This window comes from Urocitellus parryii, chromosome 9 (genome assembly GCF_045843805.1).
Source record: "Urocitellus parryii isolate mUroPar1 chromosome 9, mUroPar1.hap1, whole genome shotgun sequence".
Classification (NCBI taxonomy): domain Eukaryota; kingdom Metazoa; phylum Chordata; class Mammalia; order Rodentia; family Sciuridae; genus Urocitellus; species Urocitellus parryii.
This window is the reverse complement of record NC_135539.1, coordinates 84,796,433-84,821,784: the sequence shown is the minus strand read 5'-3', so window position 1 is coordinate 84,821,784 and position 25,352 is coordinate 84,796,433. Positions and strand designations below refer to the sequence as shown.

At 55.6% G+C, this 25,352-nt stretch overlaps 2 protein-coding genes across 5 annotated transcripts in view; one reads left to right on the top strand and one right to left on the bottom strand.

Moving 5' to 3' along the window:
• The first annotated feature begins 426 nt into the window (after nucleotides 1-426).
• Ntpcr (nucleoside-triphosphatase, cancer-related) lies at nucleotides 427-15,004 on the top strand. Of its 2 annotated transcripts, none has more exons than XM_026413314.2 (5): nucleotides 427-533; nucleotides 1,778-1,940; nucleotides 2,537-2,633; nucleotides 8,104-8,310; nucleotides 14,475-15,004. In XM_026413314.2, the coding sequence occupies exons 1-5, from the start codon at nucleotides 500-502 to the stop codon at nucleotides 14,541-14,543; spliced, it is 570 nt and encodes a 189-aa protein (XP_026269099.2). In that variant the 5' UTR covers nucleotides 427-499; the 3' UTR covers nucleotides 14,544-15,004. The 2 variants fall into 2 exon arrangements, with proteins under 2 accessions (XP_026269099.2, XP_077658823.1); XM_077802697.1 differs by having other exon boundaries at nucleotides 442-533; nucleotides 1,778-1,935.
• A 3,911-nt stretch (nucleotides 15,005-18,915) lies between these two features.
• Pcnx2 (pecanex 2) overlaps nucleotides 18,916-25,352 on the bottom strand; it is a 175,663-nt gene continuing 169,226 nt past the window's right edge. For 2 of the 3 annotated variants that reach the window (XM_026412957.2, XM_026412947.2), the window contains 2 exons: nucleotides 20,284-20,732; nucleotides 18,916-19,089 (listed from right to left, as the gene is read on the bottom strand). In XM_026412957.2, coding sequence (XP_026268742.2) covers nucleotides 18,916-19,089; nucleotides 20,284-20,732 — 623 coding nt within the window. The remainder of the gene's footprint in view (nucleotides 19,090-20,283; nucleotides 20,733-25,352) is intronic. The other variant, XM_077802720.1, reaches the window with a different exon arrangement.

The window sequence follows — 25,352 nt, the reverse complement described above, 5'->3', positions numbered from 1 at the left end:
ACTCCAATAAAAGCCAAGTAGCTCTTTAGGTCTGTGTAACCTTGTCTTGACACTCCTCATCTTGAAGGTGGCGGTCAGGCCTCAGGGTAAGCTCACAGCTGCCGGGGCGGCTCTGGGACGCCGCGTGGTCACGAACACTGCACTCACGGGCTGCATGTAGCCAGGCCTGCTCCTTTCCGAAGCCTGCCCAGAAGCAGAGGGGCAAGCCGCAGCCTGGGGGGTCTGCAGCAGAGGGGCGGCTCCACGGCAGAACTCGGGATGCTGGGCGAAGCAAAGGCTCAGTAGCTGACACCGCCCGCAAGCCCCGAACCCAGGGCCACGCGAGAGCTCGCCCCGCCCCCCGGCCCCGGCGGCTCAGAGGTGCGCAGCTCCCGCAGCTCGCCCAGGCCTGGTCGGAGCATGCGCGGGCGCGGGGCGGGGCCTGCTGCTCGGGGGCGGGGCGGGGCGGAGCGGGGCTGACCCGACCCGGACGCGGTGGCGGCGAGGTCTGCTAGCCAGCATGGCGCGCCACGTGTTCCTCACCGGGCCGCCAGGTGAGCGCGGGGCAGCGGGCTGGGGCCCCCCAGAGTTCCGAGCTCGCGCTGCAGCGGCCCCGGCCCCGCAGGACCTCCGCGCCGGGGGAGGAGGCCGGGCCCCGGCGCAGGTGGAGGCGGCTGAGGCCCGGAGGTGGCGGGGCGCCAGTGCGAGACCGGTGGCCGCGAATCAGTGTGGTCCTGGGGCGGAGGTCGTCACCTGGTGTCATTCACTTAGCCCCAAGTAGCAAAGGTCACGTCCACGCAAAAAACCGCTCTTGCCCAAGGGAAATGAAAAGATGGCCCTTCTGAGCCAATGAGTGACCCAGGCCGGGAACGCGGATTCAGTTACCCTGGGCGAAAGGCACCGTGGACAGGTCGTGCAAACTCGTGGTTACAGGACGAAAGAATCTCATGAGTCAGTGCACGCTCCAAGTACGCTGCAGTAGGCGGGGCTTCCATAGGCCGCAGAAGTGGCCTTCTTAGCTGCCGCGTGGGTGGAAGCCGAGGTCAGCTCAGAGTAAAGACACAGGAGGTTATGGTGGGTCAGGCGCAGAGGCTGGTAGTAAATGGCTAGGGACTGCGGCACTGCAGATAAGCCTGGATCTTACCTGCAACATTTCATCTCCCCCATCAGGATGCTCCTGTCGGTCAGGCCCAGGACTCTGCAGGGCCTTTAATATGGATAGGGCCTCTTCAGAGCTTCAGAGCTTTAGAGCTTTTCATTGCATGGTGCAGACTCTGGAGCTTTACTAGGCGGTGTGTGTGAGGGGGGATTTAGGAGATCTGGGATTTAAGAGATGCATTTTAGGAGACTGGAATAAAGGGATTTTCCCACCAGTAAGCATTGGCCTGGTCTCCAGCACCCAGCCTCTGACCTAAGCATGGCCCCTGTTGTTTCCCAGGTGGAAAAGTGAGGAGGGTGAACCTGGGAGGAAACAAAGCTCAATTCTGGATGCAAACTCGTCTTGGTAGCATCTTGGAAACAGTCTGTACATGCTGGGGTTGCATATGAGACAAAGCTGAGGATGTTTCAGAACCTGAATAAACTTCAGGATGCCATTCATGTTTTCACTGTGTTTGTTTCTGCTAGCATTGAAACGTTTGTAACACCTGGAGCAATCAAGATCAGAGTGAGATTCATATTCATAAATCTGAGTGCAGCCTACTTCTCTGCCTCCCTTTGTTGCCCTTCTGGAGTGGCACGTGTTGTGTGCTACATACAGGGAGCACCTCCTGATAGACCTCTTCTTTGTGTTTTTCAGGGGTTGGAAAAACAACCTTGATCCAGAAAGCCAGTGAGGTTTTGAAGTCCTCTGGGGTGCCTGTGGATGGATTTTACACAGAAGAAGTCAGGCAGGGAGGGAGAAGGACAGGATTTGACGTTGTCACTTTGTCTGGCACGCGGGGGCCTCTATCCAGAGTTGGGTATTGATGCTTCATTTCTGTGGGTTTTATCCTTAAGCTGCCCTTCTATCCAAGTTCAGAGCTTTTATATTCTGACTCCACCAGAGCTAAATTCTCCAAAAGTGCCCTGTGGGGTTCTTGGATGCCACTCTGCCTCCCTTTCCCAAGGGTTCAGAGTCCGTGTCTCCCTGAGCTTGGGGCTGAGCCCGATGACCTCCTCTATCTTGAAGTATCTAGGGCTTGAGAGATGTGCCAGAAAAAGGAAATGGAGACCACTGTGGGAACAATAAGCACAGAAGGCACCACCTTTCATTTGGAATGTGGGCCAGAGTCCTGTGCTTTTTTCCCGTGGTAACTCATGGCCCTGTGTCTGGCCAGACAGCTTGGGCACTGGGGCTGCAGGGCTGTGGTCACGCTGCAAGGCCCTGGTGGGATGCAGACAGGCAGTGTGATGCAGTTCTCAGGAGAGGAGTCAGCGGGACCAGTGCTCAGAGCAGCCTCTTCACTAGGTGGTTGCTGAGGTCGGGGTGGATGTGCAGAAGGCCAGTGCTGCAGTGGGCTGCCAAGCACCAGAATCCACACCAGACCCCTCCTCAAAGCAGTGTCTTTTCTTTCAGTCCAGACCCTGTGCCTGGAAAGCGCGAGTGCCGGGTTGGGCAGTACGTGGTGGACGTGACTTCTTTTGAGCAGTTGGCACTTCCTGTCTTGAGGAACGTGAGTATGTGTTTCTGCCTCCTGAGCCTGCCTGTGCTCTGCGTCACGGAGGCTCCAGGGGAGCAGAATAACATTTGCTCCTTCAGGGAGGACAGTTGTGCAGTTTATGATTTAAACTGTCTAAACAGTTGAGCTAAGGAAATGCAGCGTGAGATACCCTGGGATGCACACGAAGGCCTTGCCTCTTGATTGGCATATACAGGTACTCCACTAGGGTGACCAGGAGGGCTCTCAAGTTCAGCTACCCACACCACAAAGATTGGACTGCCCTGCTTCCCTGAGTATGGAGCCCTTTCTCTGTTACTGTTCATTGCTGGGACTGAGGGGTCTGCATCTGTGTTCAGAGGCCTGTATTGTCACTTTATTTTCTTGGCATCTTTGGCTTTGATCTTAGGACAATGCTGGTCTCCCTCCTCTGATTTTTGGAAGACTTTGTGAATGGTTGGTATTCATTTTTCTTTGAATGCATGGAAGCCACACAGGCCTAAAAAGCTTTTCATGAGAAGCTTTTTAATTATGAGTTTAATCTCTATTTGTTATACATCTGCTGTTTTTTTTTATTTCTTACTGGGTTCATTGTGGTAATTTGTGCCTTTTGATAATTTGTTCATTTCATCTAAGTTACAAATTTATTTTATTTTGTAAACTTAGTTGTGTTGAAATTTCTTTCATTCCTTCTTTATTTATAGCGCTTCTCCTGTTTTTTCCCTAATTAGTCTAGTTAAAGGTTTTTCAACTTAGAGGATCTTTTCAAAGAACCAGCTTTTGGTTTTGTTGACTATTATCTGTTTTTGCATTTATTTGTCACATATTATCAAGTCCTGAATCAAGTTCAGGGTCATGAACAAAACATACATAAGCTCACCTCTGGAGACTTAGCCTAGCAGGCTGTGGATGTGAGTGAGGCTGGGACCCCTGCTGCATCGCTGTGAGAGCATCGAGGGGTGGGCAGGGCCGGGGGGCCAGGAAGGGGTCCCTAGGAGCTGATATCCACCAAGAGGAAGCCAAGAGGAGAGACTATTGGGATGACTGGGGAGGGGTGGTCCAGGGAGAATCTTCTAGGTGGCAGGAGGAGGAGGAGGAGGAAGAGGAGGAGGAGGAAGTAGGATTGGTGAGGGTGGGGCCGAGGTACAGGCTAGGGGCCTTGCTGCGGATCTTAGACTTACTTTTGTGAAATGGAGTGGTATGAACTTGTCTCAAGAACCTGTTATAAACCTTCCAGGGCTTTCTACTGCACCAGGACTGGAATCGACTTCCTTGTTGCCCACAGATGTCAGGGCCGTGCCCGTCTTAGGCTCCCAGCACTCACCATCTTTATAGCTGGCACTCCTTCCTCCTAGCTTGGGCCCTTCTGCCCCTCATCCCCAGAGTGCAGTTGAGCAGTGCGGGGGAGACTTTGGTGGTTGTCAAGACTGCTAGAGTTGATATCCAGCCTGCCCAGGGTGCCTCAAGTGGGCAGGGTCTTGTGCCCTGGTTGGGGGGCCACAGCAAAGGGGTTCAGTCTCCTTGGCCTCCTCAGCTGTGCTCACCTCCCCCTCCTTGTTCTGCTTTGAACCTTCCCTGTTCTGATCCCTGGGAACAGTAGAGAATGTGGTATTTTTCCTTAAAATACCTCTGTCTAAGTGTCCAAACAGCAAGTGAAATGCGTCTAATGAAATTCCCAGTGAAGAGCCTGGCTCTGAGCATCAAATCAATACACTGAATTGATTTTTACTTCCCGTCGGCAGGCAGAGTTCTGGGAGAGAGGGCGCGTGCCTCATGTCTGGCTGCAGGGTTACATAAGTGTCCCCGTACTGACCACATCAAGAACCTGCATCTGTCTTCTTAATTAGGAAACAGACAAGTTCTGTGCTGACCAGCAGCCCAGACCTTCAGGTGCCAGGTGGGAGCAGCCCTCCACTGGGCATCCCTGCCCAGTTAGGGCCTGGATTTGTTTTCTAGAGCTAAAATATTTCTCCCCTCCGTCCCCCACATTATTGTAATGAAGAAAGGAGAAGGAACCAGTAGTTTAGCTTTTATAAAAACAAAAAGATTAGGCAACAAAAATAGGGGCAGATGGGTTTTGCTGTTGGCAGGTGGTGACCAGGTGGGCCGGAAGCTTTGGAAACCCCAGTGGGGCAGGTGAGGCCCTCCAACCAGGGCTGCAGTGTTGAGCTTGGGGCGCCAGGTCCTAGGATAGGCTCTGACAAAGTGCCTTACAATGTGTAAGAGCTTCACTAGGGTGAAAGGCTGGTTGAGTTCTTTTAAAAATACTCTGACAAATTCTCGGTTTGGACCAGCGTGGCTTGCCCATTCGTCCCCAGGGAAGCAGGATGGGCTGGGAGCTGGCAGCAGCTTGGGGTAGGGGAGGCTAGGAGGCTCAGGTTGCTGCCTTAGCGTGGGTGTCTGCCAGTCTCTGCAGACAGAGCGGAGATAGAGCAGAGCAGGGGAAGGGAGGAGGGCAGGTGTCTGTGGGAAAGGATCTAGACCTTTAGGAAGCCCCTCAGGCCCGACTGTGTTGATGGCTCACCCCAGGGCTGACACCTCTCCTTGACTGAGGCTGTCACTTATTATTTTCCTAAATATTGAAATTTTTTCTGCACATGGTAAAAGAAATGTTGTACAATATTTAAAAAGAAGAAAGAAAATATGAGTAGCTCAGGCCTTGTCACTGGCACAGCCGCTGTGGGCCTGCTGTGCTTCTGCCCGGCTCTGCCCGGTGTGTCTGTTCAGTTGATCAGAATTGGGGAGCAGCCTCTGTCATTTTATGGGCGTGGTTTGATTTTCCTATGGTCTGAGTGGCCTGGAAGACATCTCATAACTTAATAATCTTCAAAACTGAAGTTTGATGATCTGCTATCTCAGAGTGAGGATTTCATCTTCCATGTAGCTGTGGCCCCTCTGTATGGGCACCTTGTTCCTGTGGGGGAGTGGCCTTGCCACCAAGCCCCCCTCGGGAGCTCTGCACCCACTTGTGCTATCCTCTGTGGAGCCTGACAGGCAGTGTGGGTGGGAGGAGCCTGCGCTCCCAGGGCCACTCTCCCTGCCAGTGTGAGCACAGGCTTGTTTCAGGCACTTTGTGGGCACACTGATTTACACTTGGAAAACACTTCTTAGTTTTGATTTCCATTTTTAAGGTACTGATGAGGTTAAATGGTTTTCAATTAGTTTGGTTTTTTTTTTTTTTTAGTCTAAATTGTTATTTCATTATCTTCCCATTTTTTCCTCTTTGGCTTAGGAAACCTTTTGTAAAGCAGATAACCTTTTTATATTTATTGATTCTATTTTTCTGTTTGTCAATTTACTTTGGGGATTTTTTTTTTTAAACATAAGGAAAGCTTGGTTCTATTCAAAATTAACATAAAATTTTACTTTACTTTTCTTCTTTTCTGTGCTTTTGCTTTCAGTCAGTCCGTCTGGATTTATTTTGACTGTAACACAAGGAGACAGTTGGGTTCCTTCCAGATTCTTAGCTTACTTGCTAAAACCATTTATTAAACAACTCACTTCCAATTAGTGTATTATGCTTCATAAATCATATTTTAAAACCCAAGTGTGTATGATGTTTCAGGGTCAGCTGTTACCTTCTGTTGATCCTTTCATTTTTGTATCAATACCATACTACTTTAATTACAATTATAATTGTAATTTTGTTCTTTGAAAAATTGCCTGTGCGTTCTCATGTGTTGGTCCTTCTGTGTTGCCGGGTGCTGATGGCAGCACGTTGGTGTTGGCTGTCACTGAGTGCAGACTCCATCAGGCTGGAGGCTCAATCCTCAGAATGCTACCACGGTGTTCCTGTTTTGCAGAGGAGGTGCCCAAAGCCTTGCTGGGTGGCACAGCTTCTGTGAGGTAGAGCTGTCCTGAACTGTGGAATTGAGACTGCGCTGGAAGCCACTTGGGGTGACAGGAACTATGCATAGCGAAGGCCGTGCTGATGGAGAGGACATGGTCGTTTTCCAGACAGCCTCCTTCCCGTGGCCACAGTGCGGTTCCTCCCTCTCCCCTCTTAGCATCTTCCTGGTGCCCTGTTCGCAGGGCTCTGTTGAGAGTGGTCTCCTCTGCAAGCCCTAGTGGCAAGCAGGTTGAACTGCTGTCCTTGGAGTGCCTGTCCCACCAAGGCGTGGCGCCTTGGGGCGCTAAACCCTGAGCCAGGACTGCCCCCAGCCACTTGCCAGTGAGACACAGGTCGTCACCACTCCCTGTAGCAGGGAGTCTGTTCACTCCCCTACAGGCAGCTTCCATTAAGGAGAAGAACAGCAGGCAGCAGAGATCAAAATTCTTCTCCAAAGTTCAAATAGCGATGAACATTTTTACTAGTGTGTGAATTGTTTTGAAAACGGTTGTGGTGAATGCTGCAGGTGTGAGGACAGCAGTCTCTGCACCTGCCGTCGGGTCCGCAGCCCAGCAGGCCGCTGGCTGAGCAGCTCCATGCACATGCTGCTCCCACCCATACATGTGGGGTTCGTGCCTGTGCCTCTGTCCACCTGGACACAGGAGTGCTGCCCGCCTCGGAGAGCGGCTTCTTCATGGTGAGAGGGATTTCTTGGACACAGTTCCTTGTTCCTGGAGGAAGGTGTATGCAGGGTGTGATGCACAGGCGTGGGTGGGGCCTTGGAGTGGGACATCTTGTGTTGGACTCCAGACCCCTCCGTGTACTCTCCGTGGGGTACCCCTATAGGAAATGCGGACACCTGCCTCACAGTGGCCAGAGGCCTGATGGCATGCTCTGCCCAGGGATGCCTGGTGCCCACTCTGAGGGTGTCCATGGAGGGGAGGTTCTGGTCATCCTAGAACAATTGGGGCAATGGGCAACAATACCTGGGAGGCCTCCTGTCACGGTTGGGTCTGTATTTGCCAGGGAACTAGGGCCAGAGCAGGCCTGTTAATCTGTCACGGGCCTCACAGGCCTAAGCCTCCAGAGTGGTACTTGGGGCCCTTGTCACGAGGAGGGGCTCTTTACACTACATGCCGCCTATCAGCTGGCAGGACCTTTTTGGCCCCAGGACAGCTCTCCCAGTCTGGAGGACCTGTGTGTTGGGCTGGGTGACTGTGTGTGAATGGTTAGGACATGTAGGAGGGGCCTCCACCTGAGCCACCTCAGCCCTGAGAGGGACACTGGCGCATTGTGGATCAGCTTCTGCTGCAGCTGGGCCCAAGTGGGGAAGGGCCTAGTGGTTGTCCAGATGTCTCGGAGAAGACTCAGAATCGAAGTCAGGAGGCCAGAATCATTGCTGTCTTGTTTCTTTTAAAGCTGAGGTATTTAGGTGCCATCTGTTTTCTGGGTACATATAAATATAAAGTGTGGTCACTCCTGGGACCATCGCAGAGGAATAGAAATATTGCAGGAAGCCGGGACTTGGAGAACCAAGTGCTCCATGCCGAAAGCTCCTGGGAGCCCTTGTCCTAGGTCTGCATGCAAGGACAGTCTGTGGCCCTTGGGCCCTGCAAGTGGTGTGGCCTGATGTCCAGTGTGTTTCTCCATCCCCAGGTGGGTTCCAGTGGCCCTGGGCGCAGAGTGTGTGTCATTGACGAGATCGGGAAGATGGAGCTCTTCAGCCAGCCTTTCATCCAGGCTGTGCGCCAGACACTGTCCTCGCCGGGGACCGTCATCCTGGGCACCATCCCCATCCCCAAGGGAAAGCCACTGGCCCTGGTGGAGGAGATCCGGAGCAGGCCTGACGTGAAGGTGTTCAGTGTGAGTACCCATCAGCAGAGGCAGCACCCTCGCCGCTCCCCCCTACTGCAATGTCATGAAACCATCCTCTACATGCTGACAGACCATGGGGGTCACGGAGTGTCCTGTCCCCATGGCCCCCTCTTGCCCTCCTGTGCCCCTGCGTCTGCCCCACCACCCCCTCCCACCCTCCCTTGCCCTTGCGTCTGCCCTGCTGCCCCCTTCTGCCCTCCTCTGTGCCTGCGAGTGTCCTTGGTGAGCTCTGCTTGCTGTTCCCACCCCAGGATAAAAGCCTCCCAGGTGCAGGTGGTGAGTGAAAGATGCCAGCTTCTCAGTGGGGCTACAGCAGAGTGAGCACCTGCCTCACATTGGCAAGACCACCTGGCCTGTGGGCCCTGGTGTGATGTTGCCACCGAGCATCCTGTGGCTGGTAAACAGCCATTAGCCTTCAACAGCCAACCAGTGAGGCATGTGCACCTCTCGCATGTGCACTCCCTTGGCAGGTGCTGACTGAGCACCTACCGTGTGCATGGCATTGTTCCACGTCTTGGTGGGTCTCTTCTTAGGGAGCTGTGGCCAAGTGCAGGTGGCCAAGTACATGAGCCGGATGCCCTGTGTGGGGAAGGAAGGCCCAGCAGCATGGCCAGGTGGCCTGGTGGTGAGCAGCACTCAGGGGAGGTCTGTCCCAGGAGGACACATCTCAGTGGAGGCTGGAGTCCTCATGACAGTGGCTTCTGAGCCAAGTGCTGCCCTCCTGCCCCTCTGCGCACTGCCTCTGTGGTAGAGGTTTGTGATGACAGTGTTTGTGGGGTAGAGGCAATGAGTGCCAAAAGATCACAAGATGGCACGTTCATGCTGGAAGGCTGGTAGTGTTAGCACCAGGGACCTGAAAGTCCTGAGGAGGGTCGAGGGAGCTGAGGGCCATGTGCAGAGTGAGTACTGTGTCTTGAGATGAGGCTGCATCCCCTGCTCCAGGGAGGAGGTCGTCCTCCAGGCAGGGCCATCACTGCTCCTAATGAGGGTACATGAAGCATCAGCTCCGAGAGCGCGGGGGGGCCCTTTGTGGTCCTGGCTTATGAACCAGAACGTTGTTCCTTGTCAGCAGACCTTAGCAGCTGACTTACATGTGGTCTTGGGTCCTTTCCGATCCTAAGACACAGTGGATATTTAAAAATGTGTCTGAGAATGTCCTCTGCCTGCAGTGTCCCTGGAGCAGGTACCTGTGAGGAACAAGGACCATGAGGCAGGAGAGGCATGGAAGGGAAGAATCTGAGCAGAGGGGAGGGGTGGGGAAGAGAAGGGAGAAGGCCCCCCACCCCCCCACCCCCACCCCCATTCGGTGAACACACAGGTGGGAGGGGCTGGAGCGCATGGCGTGGCAGGGAGATGCCCCCAGAATCAGTGCCAGGCAAACAACTTTACTCTTCAGAAAAACTTGGGGCAGGGTGGGGGAAATCATGTCTCATTCTCCTCGCTGCCCTAGAGCCTCAATGACATCTGTAGGATAAGCAGAAAGCCTGAGAGATGGGGAGGAGGCAGATGGGCTGGGGACCTCTGGACCCAAACTGTGGCATGATAGACATGGCTGCTGGGAGTGCTTTGCCTTGGGGGAGAAGAGGCGGCCAGCAGATACCAACTTCCAGCCACTGTGTTGGGGTCATGGGGCAGGATTGAGCCTAGCGTCTGGCCACCGTCTCAGTGACCATCACAGGCCCTTGAAGCAAATGAGGAATAGAAAGTCTCAGAGAGAGTGAAAGTCTTATCAAAAATAGAGAAGATAGGAGAATCCCAGGAATATTATAGAACCATGAAACACAGTAACCAAATTAAGAAGTTAATCCACAGGCCCACCCCTCTGGGGTTGACAGAAGAAAGAACTGGTGGATTTGAAGACAGAGCAACAGTTTACCCACAGAGCGGGCCCTGGGGACAGTAAGGCGCAGTCGCCCAGATCTCCCATGTTTGTTAAAGGACACAAACCTACAGATTCAGAAAGTCTGGTGACCCTCAGCAGGATAGACCAAGCGTCCATGCCAAGAGCCTCAGCACCAAGCCTTGGACATTGAGACGAGTCCTGAGGGCAGTGAGAGAAAAGCGGCCCCTGACTCAGGCAGAAGCAGCAACTGCAGAGAACCCTGTCAGGCCAGGGGCTGGAGGTGCAGCTCTGCTCCAGGCTAGGAGCAGCACCTGGGCACCCAGAGGACTCTGCCCAGGTGAAGGTCCCTCAGGAACCTGGGGAGGACACTCTGCGCAGAGGCAGAACTGCACACCATGGCTGCGTGTCCCAGGCTCTCCAGATCACGTGGGGCAGGTGAGACAGAAGTGAGGACATTCTCTAGTGTGTAAGTAGATGAAGAAAGTCAGTCTCCAGAAGGGAAGCAGAGCCCTGCTCCAGTCGCCTCCACTGCCCCGCAGGTGTGGCGGGAGAGCTGTGGTGGACCTGCCACCTGCCCTCGGGAGCTTGTGGGTGCTGCTCTCTCCCCTGCAGGCTCCCCAGTGAGGACAGCAGCCTTGCTGCATGGAGGGGACATGCCAAGCAAGCGTGCATGGGATACATCCAGCTATGGGATGCGTCCAGCCATGGCTGGGCAGAAGGGAAGGCCAGGCAGGGTGGACAGGTCTCTGGAGGGACCAGAAGGCCTCTACAAGTGCTGCTTGAGCACCAGCCTTAGGCAGGGGGAGGATCAGGCTAGTGGTTACCTGGGACAAGAGTTTGTCTCCAGTGACTAACTTTTAAGCTCGGAGTGGACTTTGGCATTGCTGCCATTGGTCTCTGTGAGAGAAGTCACCGACTTGTTCTGCCTTCCAGCCTGCATCACAGCATTGGCAAGGTTCAGATCCTCTGCAGTGGGCGCCTCGGGTGCCATGAGCCTGGCGCCTCGCCTGGCTCGAGTCCCTGGCTGCAGCCGGGGTGCTGTCTGGCCTGTAGGCTGTGTGTGCTGCCTGCTGCCCTGGACATGCTCCTGCCTTGCCGGATGCTGTCCTCCCCTGTTCCAACAGAAGCTGAGCTGCTGATGTTGGCAGTACCATCTCGGTCAGCCCAGGTGCTTCCCTGACCTGCTGTGTGCCGCTGGGTTCCTGGTCCTGCTTGTTCTGCCTGGAGACCTTCCAGCCACAGGAAGGTCTTGGAGGTGTAGGAACTCTGCCGAGGCTTGGGCACTGACCATGACCTTCTTGAAGTTATGCTGGTCTTTCAGGACTTTGGCCAAATTTTTTCATGGCTTCTAAAGCCTATTGCTCTCTAAATATAACCACTAAAAACTTTTTAAAAATTTTTAAAACTTATTTTAGTATTTGGCTAATGGAGGCTAATTATGAAAACAACAGGTAATGGCTGTGTTGATGCTGGAGAGGCAGAAGGTGAAAGCCTTTTGGATCAAGGGGACTGGAAAGGGTGATGTGTACTTTCTGTAGTTTCCTGATGAACAGGGCAGAGTAGACCCGCAGGCTGGGAGTGTGTGTGGAGGCTCAGCCTGCAGACTCGCCCCACCAGCAGCATGCAAGGCGGGAGGCAGCATCCACCAGAGCCTACAGCAGCAACCGTGCCCACTGTCCTCCGTGATTCCAGAGTCTGAGCACTGGCATGATCCTGCAACTCTGCTGCCTCCGTTCCTGGAGATAAAGGCACGTGGTTTGGCCACAGGAACTCAGATGCTTAGAAGTTATTTGATTTTTCTGCTTTATAAAAGTGTTAATTTAACCCAAATCTACTTTCATGGTCAGAATCCAGAGCCCTTTAAACTTGGTTCTTTCACAAAGCCATTTTTATTCTTTCAGTTGTCACTTTGGGGTTGCAGGATCACAAGCGTACTAGATGCTAGGTCCCAACTTCTAATATGGAAGTTTTTAGACCTCATGCTCTTCTTCCTGTGTGTATGTTAAACAAAAATAGGACATAAATTGTTTTCTTTTTACTGGGAATTCTGTACCACACACCTGCTCTCTGGATGCAGAGCCAAGGCTGGAGCTCATCCGCCAGATGCTGGATACAGTGAGATCAGAAGTCAGTGGTGGTCAGGTCTTTGTACAGAAATTGAGAGGCCAATCCTGAAATGCACATGAAAATACAAGGGGCCCAGCTGATTAATCTGCAAAAAGAACAATGTTGGAGGACTCACACTTGCTGATTTTAAGTTTCACTCAGAGTAGTTGAAACTGTGGCACTAGTGCAGGGTAGACATGGAAACCTTCGGAAGAAAGTGGAAAGTTCAAAAACAGACTCTTAGTCTGTGATCAGTTGATTTCTGTGAGGGAGCTTGGGTAGTGCAATGGGGAAAGAGCAGTGTTTTCCACAAACGGAGCCGGAATACTGGATAACCACATGCAAAAGAATGGAGTTGGGCCCTTGCTTCACACTGGGCACAAAATGAACTCAAAATAGGTCATAGATTTAAATATAAGAGGTGAATCTATAGAACTCTTGGGAGAAAATATAGGACTCAGTCTTTGTGAACAGCAGCTAGGCAAAGCCTTGTTTGAAAGAACACCGAAAACTTAAATGACAAAGGAAAAATAGGTAAGTTGGACTACACCCAGATGGTCAGCCTTTTGCTTCAGAGCCTCCAGCCAGAATGGAAGACAAGCACAGAGGGGAGAAGAGGCTGGCAAATAATGTACCAGATGGGCCGTGGCCAGAGTCCCACACCTGTGGTCCTGCTCACATAGTGTCCAGCAAAGGCAGAGTTACCAGACGGGGTAGAAGTGGCCAGGGAGGGTGGGCGAGGGTAACAGGATGGGGTTTCTGTGTGGGGTGATGATATGTTCTAATCTTAGATAGCATGAGGATTGTGGACTCTGAATGTGCTAAACACTGAATTCTACTCTGGAGGTGAGTTTTATGATGTATGAATTATGTCTCTGAAACCCCACCACCACCACACAGAGAAATCAGGTAGGAGGTCCACCTGGAAAACCCAGGCACCATTGCCTTCTCTGGGAGACACAGGTCAACACTTATGACCACCTCTCTTCTGCATGTGGAGAGAAGCGTAGTGCCATCTGGGGCTTCCCCTTCTCACAGAGCCACTGATGAGGTCCTGGGACCCCACCTGGTGCCCTCATCCAATCCGAATCATCTCCCAAAGACCCCAGCCCTAAATGCCATTGTGCAGAGGGATTAGTTTCTCAGACATGGACCTTGGTGGACAGTCAAACCAGAGCTGGCCTGCTGGGGCCCACTGCTCCTCTCAGGCCTGCCCACACTGGCCTCTGCAGGCCTTCAGTGTACCCCTTCCTCATACCAGGTGTGTCTCTGCTCAGGTCCCTCCATGCCCAGGTGCACCCAGCTATGGAAGCCCTGGGCTACCCCTCCAAGTCCTGTGCCTCCCTGGCCCCTTCTTGGTCACCCCTGCCCCCATTCACATTACCCGTCTCCTGGTCTGTGAATTCCACGATGTTAGGGTCCTTTCTGAGATGTTCTTGCCTTTGTGTGTGGAGTGGGTGTCCATGTGGGCCTTGGGGGGCACAGTGACAGGAGGAGTCAGCTTTGCCCTCCTGAGCCCTCTGCGTTCTCTAGTTCTGCTTGAGTCTGGCAGTGAGGGCCGGAGTCTGGCGGTGAAGGTGGTGAGGGCCGAGTCTGGCTGTGAGGGAGACATGCAGCAGCAGGGCAGGTGGGGCTGGAACAGGCTCTGGCTGTCTTGATTGACCTGTTTGTGTTTGATGGAAGACTCATGCCTTTTCCTGTCACTTCTCTGGCTCGGCCCCTCCTCTTGCAACACTCAGGTCCGCCAAGTCCCTGGGGGGCCAGGTAGTTCTGACTTGGGAGCACATTCAGGGTTCTGGGTGCCCCTGGGTCTCTGGTGGCTCCTTCTGTGGCAGTGTGACTGTCCCGCCTGCCCTCCCAGGGATTGAACCCAGGATGCTTAACCACTGGGCCTCAGCCCCGCCCCTTTTAAATTTTTCTTTTGGGACAGGGTCTCACTAAGTTGCTGAGTCTGGCCTTGAACTTGGATCCTCCCGCCTCCGCTCAGGGTCACAGATGTGCACCACTGTGCCTGGCTCCTGGCACTTCTTGAGCTGTCTCTGCAGAGCTGACGGTGGGACTGAGACACCTGTCCCATCCCAGAGCGTCCCTGGCGAGCTGGCTTTGGCTCCCTCCCAGACTTCCTGGCTCTCCTTGTCCGTGTTTCCTCTCAGGGCAGAGGGAAGGAGGGAGCTCTGAAGCCTGCTCTTTGCCTGTCCCACAGGTCACCAAGGAAAACAGAAACCTCCTTCTACCGGATATCGTGACGTGGGTGCAGAGCAGCGAGAAGTGAGGTGGGGCTGCTTCCTGCACTACTGCCCTCAGGAGGCGCCCAGTGGCCTGCTGTGAACGGCCATGCCTCAAGGCTTCTGGACCTTGCGGTCAGGAAGGCTGACAGCTGCTTCCCACAAGGTTCAGCAGGTCAGGGTGGCCGTGTGCTGACCACAGCCCCTCACAGCCTGCTCATGCTCAGGGCTTTCTGTTCATTCCTCCTCAGCCGTGCATGGTCTGGTAAAGCAGGAACCAAGCAAAGGTGCTAGTAGTCACTGGAATTTGCTCCACTAAAGTTTGTCCTTGTGTTGCCATGTGGACAGCAAGCTCACTGCCTGTTCACCGCAGGTGCTGAAAGTGAAAGACCTGTCCAGGGTTCTGTCTCCTGCAGCACGAAGTCTTGTTTCCTAGGAAAGCCATTTGGGGTTCTCCTCCATCTCTTGTGTATTTCTTCATTAATTGCTAAATAAAATTAAAGCAAACCTGGTGTTTCAAATGCACGGGTCTTTCTGTGGGTGGGCCATCTGGCCTTGGAGCAGCCAAACCTGACACTCAGGCTGAAGGGCAGCAAGAGCTTGGCCAGGTTCCTTCAGAGCTCTACCTGGGTCTTTGGCTTAGGTGCATTATTTTAACTTTTGAGCCTTGTTTCCCTTCCAGGAAAAGGGCCAATGGCTGTCCTCAAAGCAGGTGGTAAGAATTCAGAGCGAACTATTCTCAGCACTGGGCTGGCGAGTCAAGAGGAAGGTCAGCCCATAGCAGAGGCTCTATAGAAGAGGGAGGTAGAAAAGCCTAGGCACTGTAGGATTATAAGACTGCCCCCCATGGTGATCCTCGAGTGACAGCTCCGTGTTTTCAGGTCATTTTGGGTGAAGATCTGTGATTTTCCTGGATTTTTTAGCAACCAGCTATGGCACTCCTGCTCTGTAACCGACAGGGCTGGGCACCTGCAGGTGGCGGCACCTGTGTGGCACACAGGCAGGGCCCAGGCACAGCCTCTGAGCAAGACCAGGGCCTGCAGCCAGGCAGAGCCCTGGACGTGTCCCCTGGAGGGACCACAGCAGGGGGCCTCCTGCCCAGGAGCAGGAGAGGCTGCCTCCTTCCACTGTCCCTGTCCTGGTGGCCAGGTGCTGTGTCAGGGTGGGCTGTGGGGCTCAGTGGGCCAGGATGGCCGCCACCACACCTGGCAGCCTGACCCAGCCAAACTCTGAGAGCAGCACAGCCTTGAGGGGGGCCCCTGCCAACCTGAGGAGAAGAGGGTGGAGGGAGGGGACAAGGAAGGGCTGGGGAGATGTCCCTCACCTGCATCCTGGAAGCCCCAGTGCCACCGCCCAGCAGAAGCAGGACTCACATGGGTGCCTTTCCTAGGCCTATAGCAGTGGTTGTGTGCTCCCAAGTAGGAATGTGTCCCCCTGCACTGTCCCTGTGCTTCAGGGTGATATTGGCTGAACCCTGGCTTTGTCTCAAGTCAGGAAACCAGTGAAACTTATTTCAAAGAAGACAGAATGGCTGGCTTGGGGCTTTGTGCTCAGGCAGGGTGTGGCACTCTGCTTGAGGGTTGGCACCAACTCTGTGGCCCCTGGCTGGGGCACTGACCAGCGTACAGGGGCAGTTGAACTGTCTGAGGGGCTCCAGAGCAGGCGCTCTTGCCAGCACTCCCTGTGGGTCCTTCAGGCTTTCTGCATCTTAGTGTGCCATGTGCCCCAAGCCTTGCAGGTGACGTTTAGCTGTGACACTGTGGCAAGTCCTGTCGTGATTATTGTATTACCATGTCAAAGAGAATGCTCAGGGCATGTGTGAAGGTGCCAGATGTAATCCCTGTCTCAGGATGCACCAGGGGCTCCAGGAGGGCACCATGGGTCTGCAGCTGTCCTGGATCCCGACATAAGGGGCTGACGTGGTGCAGCATTTTGGCGGGAACAAGAGGCTGTGTGATGTAGAACCAGTTGGGGACTGGCTTGCTGCCCACGATCCCTCCTGTCCTCGGCAGTTCTGCCACCAGCCACGCCACACGCCAGGCTTTACAGATGGACTCCTCTCAGCTCTGAATGGGGTGACTCATGGAGGGAGGAACAAGCCTCTTAAATTGGCCGACAGGGAGAGGCTCCCAGTGCAGTTGCTTGTCCCAACCACCCCAAATCCCAGGGCGCTGGTGCTGGTGGGGTGCCTTGCCCCTCCCTCCCTCCCTTCTGTCTGGTGTGGCAGGATGCCTTGTCCAGGAGGATGGCACCTGGGTGCCAAGGGCAGGTTATAGCACCTGGACCTGGGTGGATAGGGAGGGTACAGGGGTCAAGGCGCATGCAGATCTCAGAGGCAGCAAGATGTTGGGTGTTGGGCGTCTGAGAGGCATTTGTCAGGCAGGTGCGCAACATGGTGCAGAACTTGGCCTCCTGACTTCTACACAACACAACACGCATAGTGTTACGTCACTTTGAGGAGGGAACTTTTCATCCAGGGTTCAAATACAGAAAACAGCTGTGTGTTGGGAGAACTTGTGAGTGCCCTGGCAGTAAGTGCCAACCCAGCCCCTGCAGGGCCCAACCTTGGTGGGAAGCACTCTGCTGCGGCCAAGCGAGTGCCTGAAGGCCCAGGGCGCAAGCTCCTGAGCTGTGGGTGTGAACGTCTGTCCTGTGCCAGGATCGAACACAAAGCTGCAGCTGACAGTCAGTGCAGCTTGCACGGCCACAGTGACTCCAGTGCCATGCCCCTCTTGGTGGTGCCTGTGGGCACCCACACCTCAGCATGCATGCTCAGGATGCCCAAGCTCCTTCCTGCACAGCAGGCGGCACAGTGAGGAGCAGCCCATGGGGGTGAGAGGGCGCACCAGGCCTCACCTCCCATGCACACTTCTCTGCAGGTGGGTCCTACCCCCTCCTCAGGAGTCCCCATCTGCTCTGTTCTGGGTCCCCAGGAGTGGCTGACTGTGCTCCAGATTGACTGTGGTCTCTTCTCACTGAACTCAAAGAACCCAGGGCAGGGCTTCACTCACAACTCAGGCCATGCTTTGTCCTGAGGGCCCAAGAGTGTTTGGGGGGCTCCCAGCCAAGTTTGGTTAGCCACTTAGAGAACTGCTGCAGGTGACATCAGCGTCCCATTGGTCAAACCGCTGTGATGTATAAACAGAACTCGAGCCTGGGTCTCTGGGGCCTGTGGAGCCATGACTCTCCTCTCATCGTGGAGCCATGACTCTCCTCTCATCGTGGAGCCATGACTCTCCTCTCATCGTGGAGCCTACCTACTGCCAGTAATCACTGGTCCTCAGCTTTTGAAAACAGAGAAGGAGGCATTAGTGCCTGGGCCAAGGGATAGGGAGACTGTTGTCCTCTGCCCCAGTCTCCAGGGCCGAAATGCCTTGAGGACATTTTGTGACTGTTCGGGACTATATTCCTTTCTAACTCCTGCCGTCCCCACAGGGTGGCCCAGCAGGACAGCATCATGTTCCCATGTACTATTTCTGGACCCCTGACCCTCCTGCATGCCAGCAGGAACACAGGTCTCTGCCTTACCCAGGGGGTCTTGAGGGAAAAAAGTCCCAAATGTCAGCTTTTGCCCCAAATTCACTCTCACCACGTGGGACAGATTTTTCAAAATGGCAGACGTCTCAGCAGAACTCAAGCACCAGACAGACGCGGCTGTAGCTGTAAACATTTTAATTCTTAGGACGAAGGCTGTGCCAGTGTGCTTGTGCTGGAGGGTGGGGGGGTTGCTCAGTGTGGAAGACAGTACGTGGGCCTGGGGCGCATGGGGAGCACGGCCAGGCCAATCCTGGGGCTGGGTGGAGGAGCACCGTGCAGTTCCCCCATGGCTCGCCATGCCCCGCCTCCACCCTGGCATCCTGGCCCTGCCTGGCTGCGCACAGGGCGCTGGAGCCGTGACCGCATGCACTGTCACGGGCTGTGGGAGCTGTGCTGTCTGCACTCCCTGCTGCGTGGGCCCCGGGGAGAGAGGAGATCTTCTCTATGAATCAGCCGCAGTGCACCTGGACAGCTGGTGGCCTCCCGCCCTGTGGTCCACCTCTTCCTCCTGGTGACAGAGCAGTGAGGGCATTGACGAGTGGGAGATGCCAGTGACTCAGCATGCAGTGGCCTTACTTCCATCAGGGCAGAAGGGAGTTAATCACGGGCTCTACTTGGTCTAGTTGGTCTAAGGTATGAGATGGCTTTTGTCTGACGTGTGGGCTCTTGTGCAGTGCTGGGGGAGGGGGCCTCTCCCTCCCCTAGCCCGCCACCGTCACATGGGTCATTTTTCAAAAACCTGAGATAAAGTCAGTGTTTTCTAAGCAGCTCTTGCTTTTCCTGGGAGGAGACCCCAGGGATCGCAGCCGGGCTCTTCGGTTTGGGGTAAGGGGAGGACAGAGGAGGGCTGTGGAGGACGAACTCTCCAGCCAGACGTGCTGGCTATTGCTCATCTGAGGCGCTTTGCTGTGAAGCCGTGTCGTCCAGGCCCATGTCCTCCTGGCTCGCTCTCCTGCAGATCAGCCCCTGGTTCTCTGCCACAGCCTCCGCCAGCCGTCCATCATGCAGCTGCCCCTGCTCGGCTGCATCTGAGGGTTCGCAGGGCTCTGAGAAGTGCTTCCGGAGAGGAGGGAAGCAGGGACATTCAGCACAGGCTCGTGCCCAGGCTCCTGTCCCCCACCCGCATCCTGTCCCAGCAGGGGAACGGGGGCTGGGGTTGTGGAGTCCCTGAAAACAGGCCCTGAAGGGGGGACAGGCCACGACTGAGGGTAGGAAGTGCCACGGAAGCTGCATGTCTCATGGGGACTCCGAAGGCCAGTCCTTTCTCAGAAGGAGGTGGCCTAGGAGGTTGCCGTGTGGCCCTCTCCTGGGTCCCAGGCAGCTCCGCCTCATGCTCGGCCCCAGCTCCGGGGCGACAACAGCACTGCAGGCTGGCTCAGGGACATGGAGGCCTTGGGTTCTGGAGGCTTGTTGGAGACAGGGAAGGGAGTATGCCAGATTCCCAGAACCACCCTCAGATGTGACCTTCCTGCTGGGGATGGGGAACAAGCGTTCATCTGGACACCCAGCTTGGGAAGTCTCCTGGACCACCTGCCTCTCCTCTGGGTCCGCATGGCCTGGGGCTCCAGGAGGCCTGAGTGGCCTCCACGGGGGACATGCCTTTGTTGGGCCCCAGGTTCTTCCTGGGTCACTTGGCCTAACCTTGGTACCCCTGGAGGAGATCGTGGAGGGGCAGCAGGGCACCTCTGAGGGTGCTCAGGGGTGACCCCCACCTCCAAATGACTGCACCTGGAAGAGGGTCCCTGATGACCTCCAGGCAGGAGCCCGTGGGGCCTCCCACTTTGAGGCCCCTCGCCCTGACTCGTCAGGCAGGCAAGTCACCCCGCCTGGACTCTGGACACTGACAGTGTATCTGCTCAGGGTCCTTAGAGTTCACTTTCTAGTATTGAGATATCTGACAGTGGCTGCCCGCCCACAGCTTTAAAGGTAGACTGAAGGGCTGGGGACTACAATAGCTAAACCCCGGTGCTGCTATCCTGTCCTCTCCCTCAGGCTGGACAGCTGAGGCAGGAGCTAGCCTGCTTCTGCTAGGGTGGGGGTGCCTGCTCCCCACCCTTGGGCTGAGGGTCCATGATGCCCTTCCGCTAGTCTCTGTAGGGGCTTGCTGTTTACTATGGCTCAGCACCGAGCAGCTTTGTGTCTAGCCACTTGCTGCCCTGGGAGCCCTGCAGAGGAGCCGGGATCCTGCAGCAGGAGGTGGGGCCCAGAGGCCATGGCACTGCAGCACAGGCCAGAGATCACCGGTCTTACCCGTGTGACCTGGCCGGCGGCCCTGGCCGAGGGGCCCATCACGATGTTGACGCTGCTGGAGGACTGGGTGTCGCTGGTGTTCCCCCCCTCTGCAGCAGAGAGCCCAGAAATGACCAGCGCGCTAGAGAAGCTCCTCTTGCCAAAGAGGAAGCTGAGGGTGGAGCTGGTGGAGGAGCCCAGGCTGGATCGGATGAGTGCCTCCGCCCGCTCACGGACACTCAGGTGGCCTGTGGTGGTAACAGGTGGTGGCTGAGAGTGCAGGGAGGCGTCAGAGGTGTGCAAGGAGAGCCGGCTGCCTGAGGGCCGCTGGGCCAGCTCGTGGACTGACGTGGAGGTCTGCAGGAAGGCCTGGCGGCTCTCCAGGATGGGCCCCGAGGAGCTCAGGGTCGGTGGCCTCTGGCTCAGGGCCGGGTGTGCCTGGACGGACTGGCTCCGGCCCTTCCTCCTGCCTGTGGGGAGAGGAGGGCACTGTAGGTCTATGCGAGGCCTGGGTGGGAGGCACGTGAGGAGATGGGGTCTGCATGCCCTCCACTGGGGTTAGGGATGGTACCAATCAGGCAGATGAGGGAAGGCACAGGAGAGGACAACCGTCAGCAGTGGTTGTGATGCCATTTCAAAACAACTGGGTAGAAGAACTTTAGGGTCCACAACACAGAAACGACAAGTGTTAGAGGAGATGAAATGAGAGTTACCCTGGTTTGATGATCACACATCAGGGACGCTTATTGAAGTGTAGACCATACCCCATAAGTATGTATAAATATGTGAGATTAAGAATAAAATAAAAAACTTCATCATTTTAGTGGGTGGCCAGGGAAGTCAGTGTCTATGTAGTGCTGTAGGCCAGGGAGCCCAGGAAGTCACCCTGCAGGGCCAGGACAAGGCCTGGGAGCTCACTGTCAGCCGGCCTGGTCCTTCCCCCAGTCAAGGCCCTGAGGACTGCAAGACTCGCTAAGGGTGCTGACAGCCAAGGGTGGGGTGGGAGGAGAACTGTGGCCAGGGTGACCCACCTGCTGGGTTTGCCCTGCACTTTCCTGATATTGCCACTGAAGGTCCTGCACCTCCTCAGTCCAGGCAAACCCAGACAGGGACCTTGGCTGCAGAGAGCAGATCTGAGCTTGTTTCTGACCCAGGACCTAGGTTCTTGTGCTGATCTGGTCATCTTGGTAATACAGGAAAACAGGCAGAGTTTGGTCATTTTCAGTTGCCTTGAAATGGGGAGGCAGCTTGGACCCATGTACTGGGCACTTTGTTCTCTAGATATTCCTGTTGAGGTTGGGGTCTTTCAGGTGCCTGACACCCACATATCTGCCAGGCCTAGGCCTCGGTTCTGGTGGCTGTCTTGCCTGCTGTGGCCGGATGCCCTTTGCCAGCCACCCTCCTCCCTCCCTGGCTCTCGCTGAGACTTGTCTAAGCAAGACCATTCTTGAGGGAAGGATTGGACTGCTGCAAAGACTCAACCCTGTGCCTCTGAGGAGGGGCACTTCAGTGGGTCTGCCTGTGCCCTGGCGTCGCGCATACGCCCAGCATCTGGGAGCACGTCGGGTGCTCGTGGCAATGCTGGGCTCCATGACAAGCATGTTCGGTCCCCAGGCCCTGCTTTAAAAGGTCATCTTGGCTGGGGTGTGGCTCAGTGGTGGAGCCCTTGCCTCGCTCATGTGAGGCACTGGGTTCAATCCTCAGCATCACAAAAAAATAAATAAACAAAATAAAGGCATTGTGTTCATGATATAACTTACAAAAAAAAAAAGTTTATTCTTGATGGGCAGCTGGTGACCTCACGGTGCTGTCATGACCTTACGACAGCACCATGACCTCACAGCTCGTCTTCTGAAGCTGTTCCCACCTGCTGACTGGCACAGAGAGTTTAAGTACCAGGTTATTAGCTGGGTACCCAGAGATTAGAAATGTTTTTATATGTCTACATGAGAACCTGAGCAGGGACAGCCTTTGAGATAGACCCCGTCAGGGAACAAAGGTCCCATGGAGCACCCAGGAGCTGTCCACCTGCTTCTTCTCCCCCGGGCTTTCTCACTGAAGGGCCAGCTACCTCTCGTTGACTGCATGCCAATTTGGATGCTTCAATGGTGGGTGTCTCTGCTTCCAGAAGACATGGGTACCCCACCTCACTCTGTCCCACCTGCAGGCTAAGAAAGTGGGGGCCCAGCTTGTGGGACTGCATGCAGTCCCCAGGACTGGCCCTGGCCCCTTGGGGGTGAGCTTGGCCTGGCCTGGTGCCCACCACCTGTGCCACAGAGCAGCAATCCATGGCCTGGAGGAGCCTGCTGAGTGATGGCATGTGTTGAACTTCCAGAAGGAATAAAAAGAGGGGAAAAAAGGATGAGTCAGAATCGAGAGCAGGACAATGATGTGCTGGTTCCTTAGAGCCCATCACACCCAGGCCTCTGTCTGTAAGAGGCTGAGCCCCTCCCCAAATCCTCCACATTGTCCAACCACTGGTGCCCCACAGACCACCTGCACTTGGCAGGGGCTTTCCTGCTAATGCCAGGGACAAAGGGACAAGCACCCTGCTGTGTGTCTGCAGGGCAAGGACCCTCCTGCATGTCTTTACTTCAGATGTATTTTTTGTTGCTGTTTTTTTTATTTTAATTTTTCAAGAAGCAGGCAGACCACACTGTGTCCATCTCTGCTTCCAGGACCCTAGTTCTGTGGTCTCACTGACTGCCAGCCACTGTGTTGTCACATGGGGGCTCCCAGGGAGCCTTGAACCTGAATGGAAGTGTGACATAAGTCACGCTCTGTGTTTCTTGTCCCTGGTCTCTGGTAGACATCTGAAAGCCTCAGCCCTGGGAGCAGGAGCTTCCCTCTCCACCTTGGGACCAGGTAGGGATGGGTTTCCAGCTGCGCCGGGAGAGGTCCCAACCCCCCTGCTCCTGTCCTCCAGCCGTGACATACACTTCACCCCAGCAAGGTAGCTGGCGGTCAGCTCCTAGTTGGGGTTGGAACATCAAGGCTGGGCAGTGGTGCGGAGTGTGGGGCACCTGATCACAGACGCATGGCCCAGGGCCTGGGGAGGCATCTGGATGGGCATCTGGCAAGAGCTCGGAATTGGGGTATGTGGTAGGAACTGAGCAGGGAAGGGATGGACACGGGGCCCCTGCCTTGGTCACTAGGAAAGAACTGCCCTCCGTCCTTCAGAACTGCTCCCTCACCGCTACCTACTGAGCCTGTCCTGCCCCTCCTAGGGGCAGGTCCCCACTCTGAGGGCCTCCCTTGCCCAGCTCTCACCTGGCACTTGGACACCGTGTGCTTTGTGTGAGGTCCTCCCTGCCCTTTGCCCAGCTTCCAGAAGCAAAGGACTCCTGTGCTGTTTCTGTCACCTCAGCGCCCAGCACTGCCATTCACTGGGTCTGAGGGTCCGCAGTGTGGGACCCTGAGGAGGCACACGGTCTCTGAGGCCCAGCTCCAACATGGTGCTCACAGTGTGTAGGAGGGTCATCTAACTGTGGGGGCCGTGGACGTAGGGCACACAGCCAGGGTCGGGGGGTGAGCACTGATTGAACCACCATGGGAGCCAGCAAACTCCCCTTCCCAGCTTAGCCAGAGTGGGGACAAAGGGCACCCACCCTCTCTGGTCTCTGTCTCCTCAGGCACTGCTCTGCTCAGGGTGTGTGCAGAATCCCCTAGCACACGAGCCATTCTTGGGACGGTGGCTTGGAGGCAGCCCCACCCGGCTGCCCCCCCCCCCCGCCCAGGAAGTGTTGTTTGTGCCCTTGCGGGAGGACCCCACGTGGGCTTCAGACAAGGGGGTCACACAGGGTCACACTTGGGGGTGGCAAAGCCTGGGCAGTCTGCATGTGCTCAGCTCAGCAATATGGGAGGGCAAGTGGGGTATCCCCTGCCAGCTGCCCTGGGATGCCTGCCTACCACCTCTCCTTAGTTCACTGGCCCCTTGGGGATTTACAGTGTTCTGGAGGGGCTGTCCCATGGCGTGTGCCTTCAGCAGACCTTTGGGGACAGTCTGGCTGTGCTAAGGGTCTACAGGGGACCCAGGCATGGTCTTCCTCTCAAGGAGGACACAGGTCAGCTGCCTTTGGCCCCTCTGCCCAGGCCCTTCCAGCTCAGCATAGCCAGGCCCCTGTCACCAAGCATCCCAAGGAAAGCACCCTGCTTGGTCTCCTGAGAGCCTTCTGGGTGCAGAGTCCTGCAGGTTGGCATGTTGCACTCTGGAGAGCCAACAGGGTCAGCGCTCACGGCCCCACTTCATCTGGCTCTGATGACAACCCTAACAGCCGGTGGACCTGGAGATCCTGAGCCTAAGAGCCCAGCCTTGGCCCTCTGGGAAGCTTCATGCCATTGGGTCAGCTTCAGGGGCCACTGCTAGTATCAGCTGAACACAGGACCAGCCCCTGTGCAGCCCCTACCTGGCACTTAGGGGCCCACTCAGCCCCCAGCTGTGGGGACAGAGGTGTGCACAAGCCTTTCCCCAGGCCTGCCTCCCGGGGTGGGTGCAGGCCCTCCTGCAGGGTGTGCATCCTTCCCTGGGTAGGGTATGGGGCACTGGAAGAGTGGCGTGCTCTGTGGGTGCCTACCTCAGGCTCTGCAGGTCAGGCAGGCCCCACAGTGTGGCCAGCACCCTGAGTGCAGGGTAGCAGCTCGGCTCCATCATGGGATAGCTCTGACCACAGAAAACAGATGTGGTTCAGCAGAGGGGAGGCAGGAGGGTGAGGCTAGGCAGGGGCAGGGGCCTCGGGGGTGAGGTAGCATTTGAGGTGCTGCTGGTGAGCAGAGGAGATGTGTGAGGTAGGAGAGGCACATCCAAGGGGACAGGGCCCTGAGGGGGACGGGAGGAATCTGTGTGGCAGAGGAGGCCAGCAGGAAAGGCCCAGCTCAGCTGTGAGAGGTCAAGAGTACTCAGGGAGAGGCCAGAGGACAGGGGAAGGCTCAGGCTCTGTGACGGGTGTGCAGGTCCCTCCACATCCACATGAGGAAGCCCAAACCCCGCTCCTCTCCTGGCAACCTTACATGGAAATGGGTCATCAGGTGGATTAAGAGGAGGCCACACCAGGCAGGGTGGGCCTCCAGTCCACAGTATCCTTAGAAAGGGG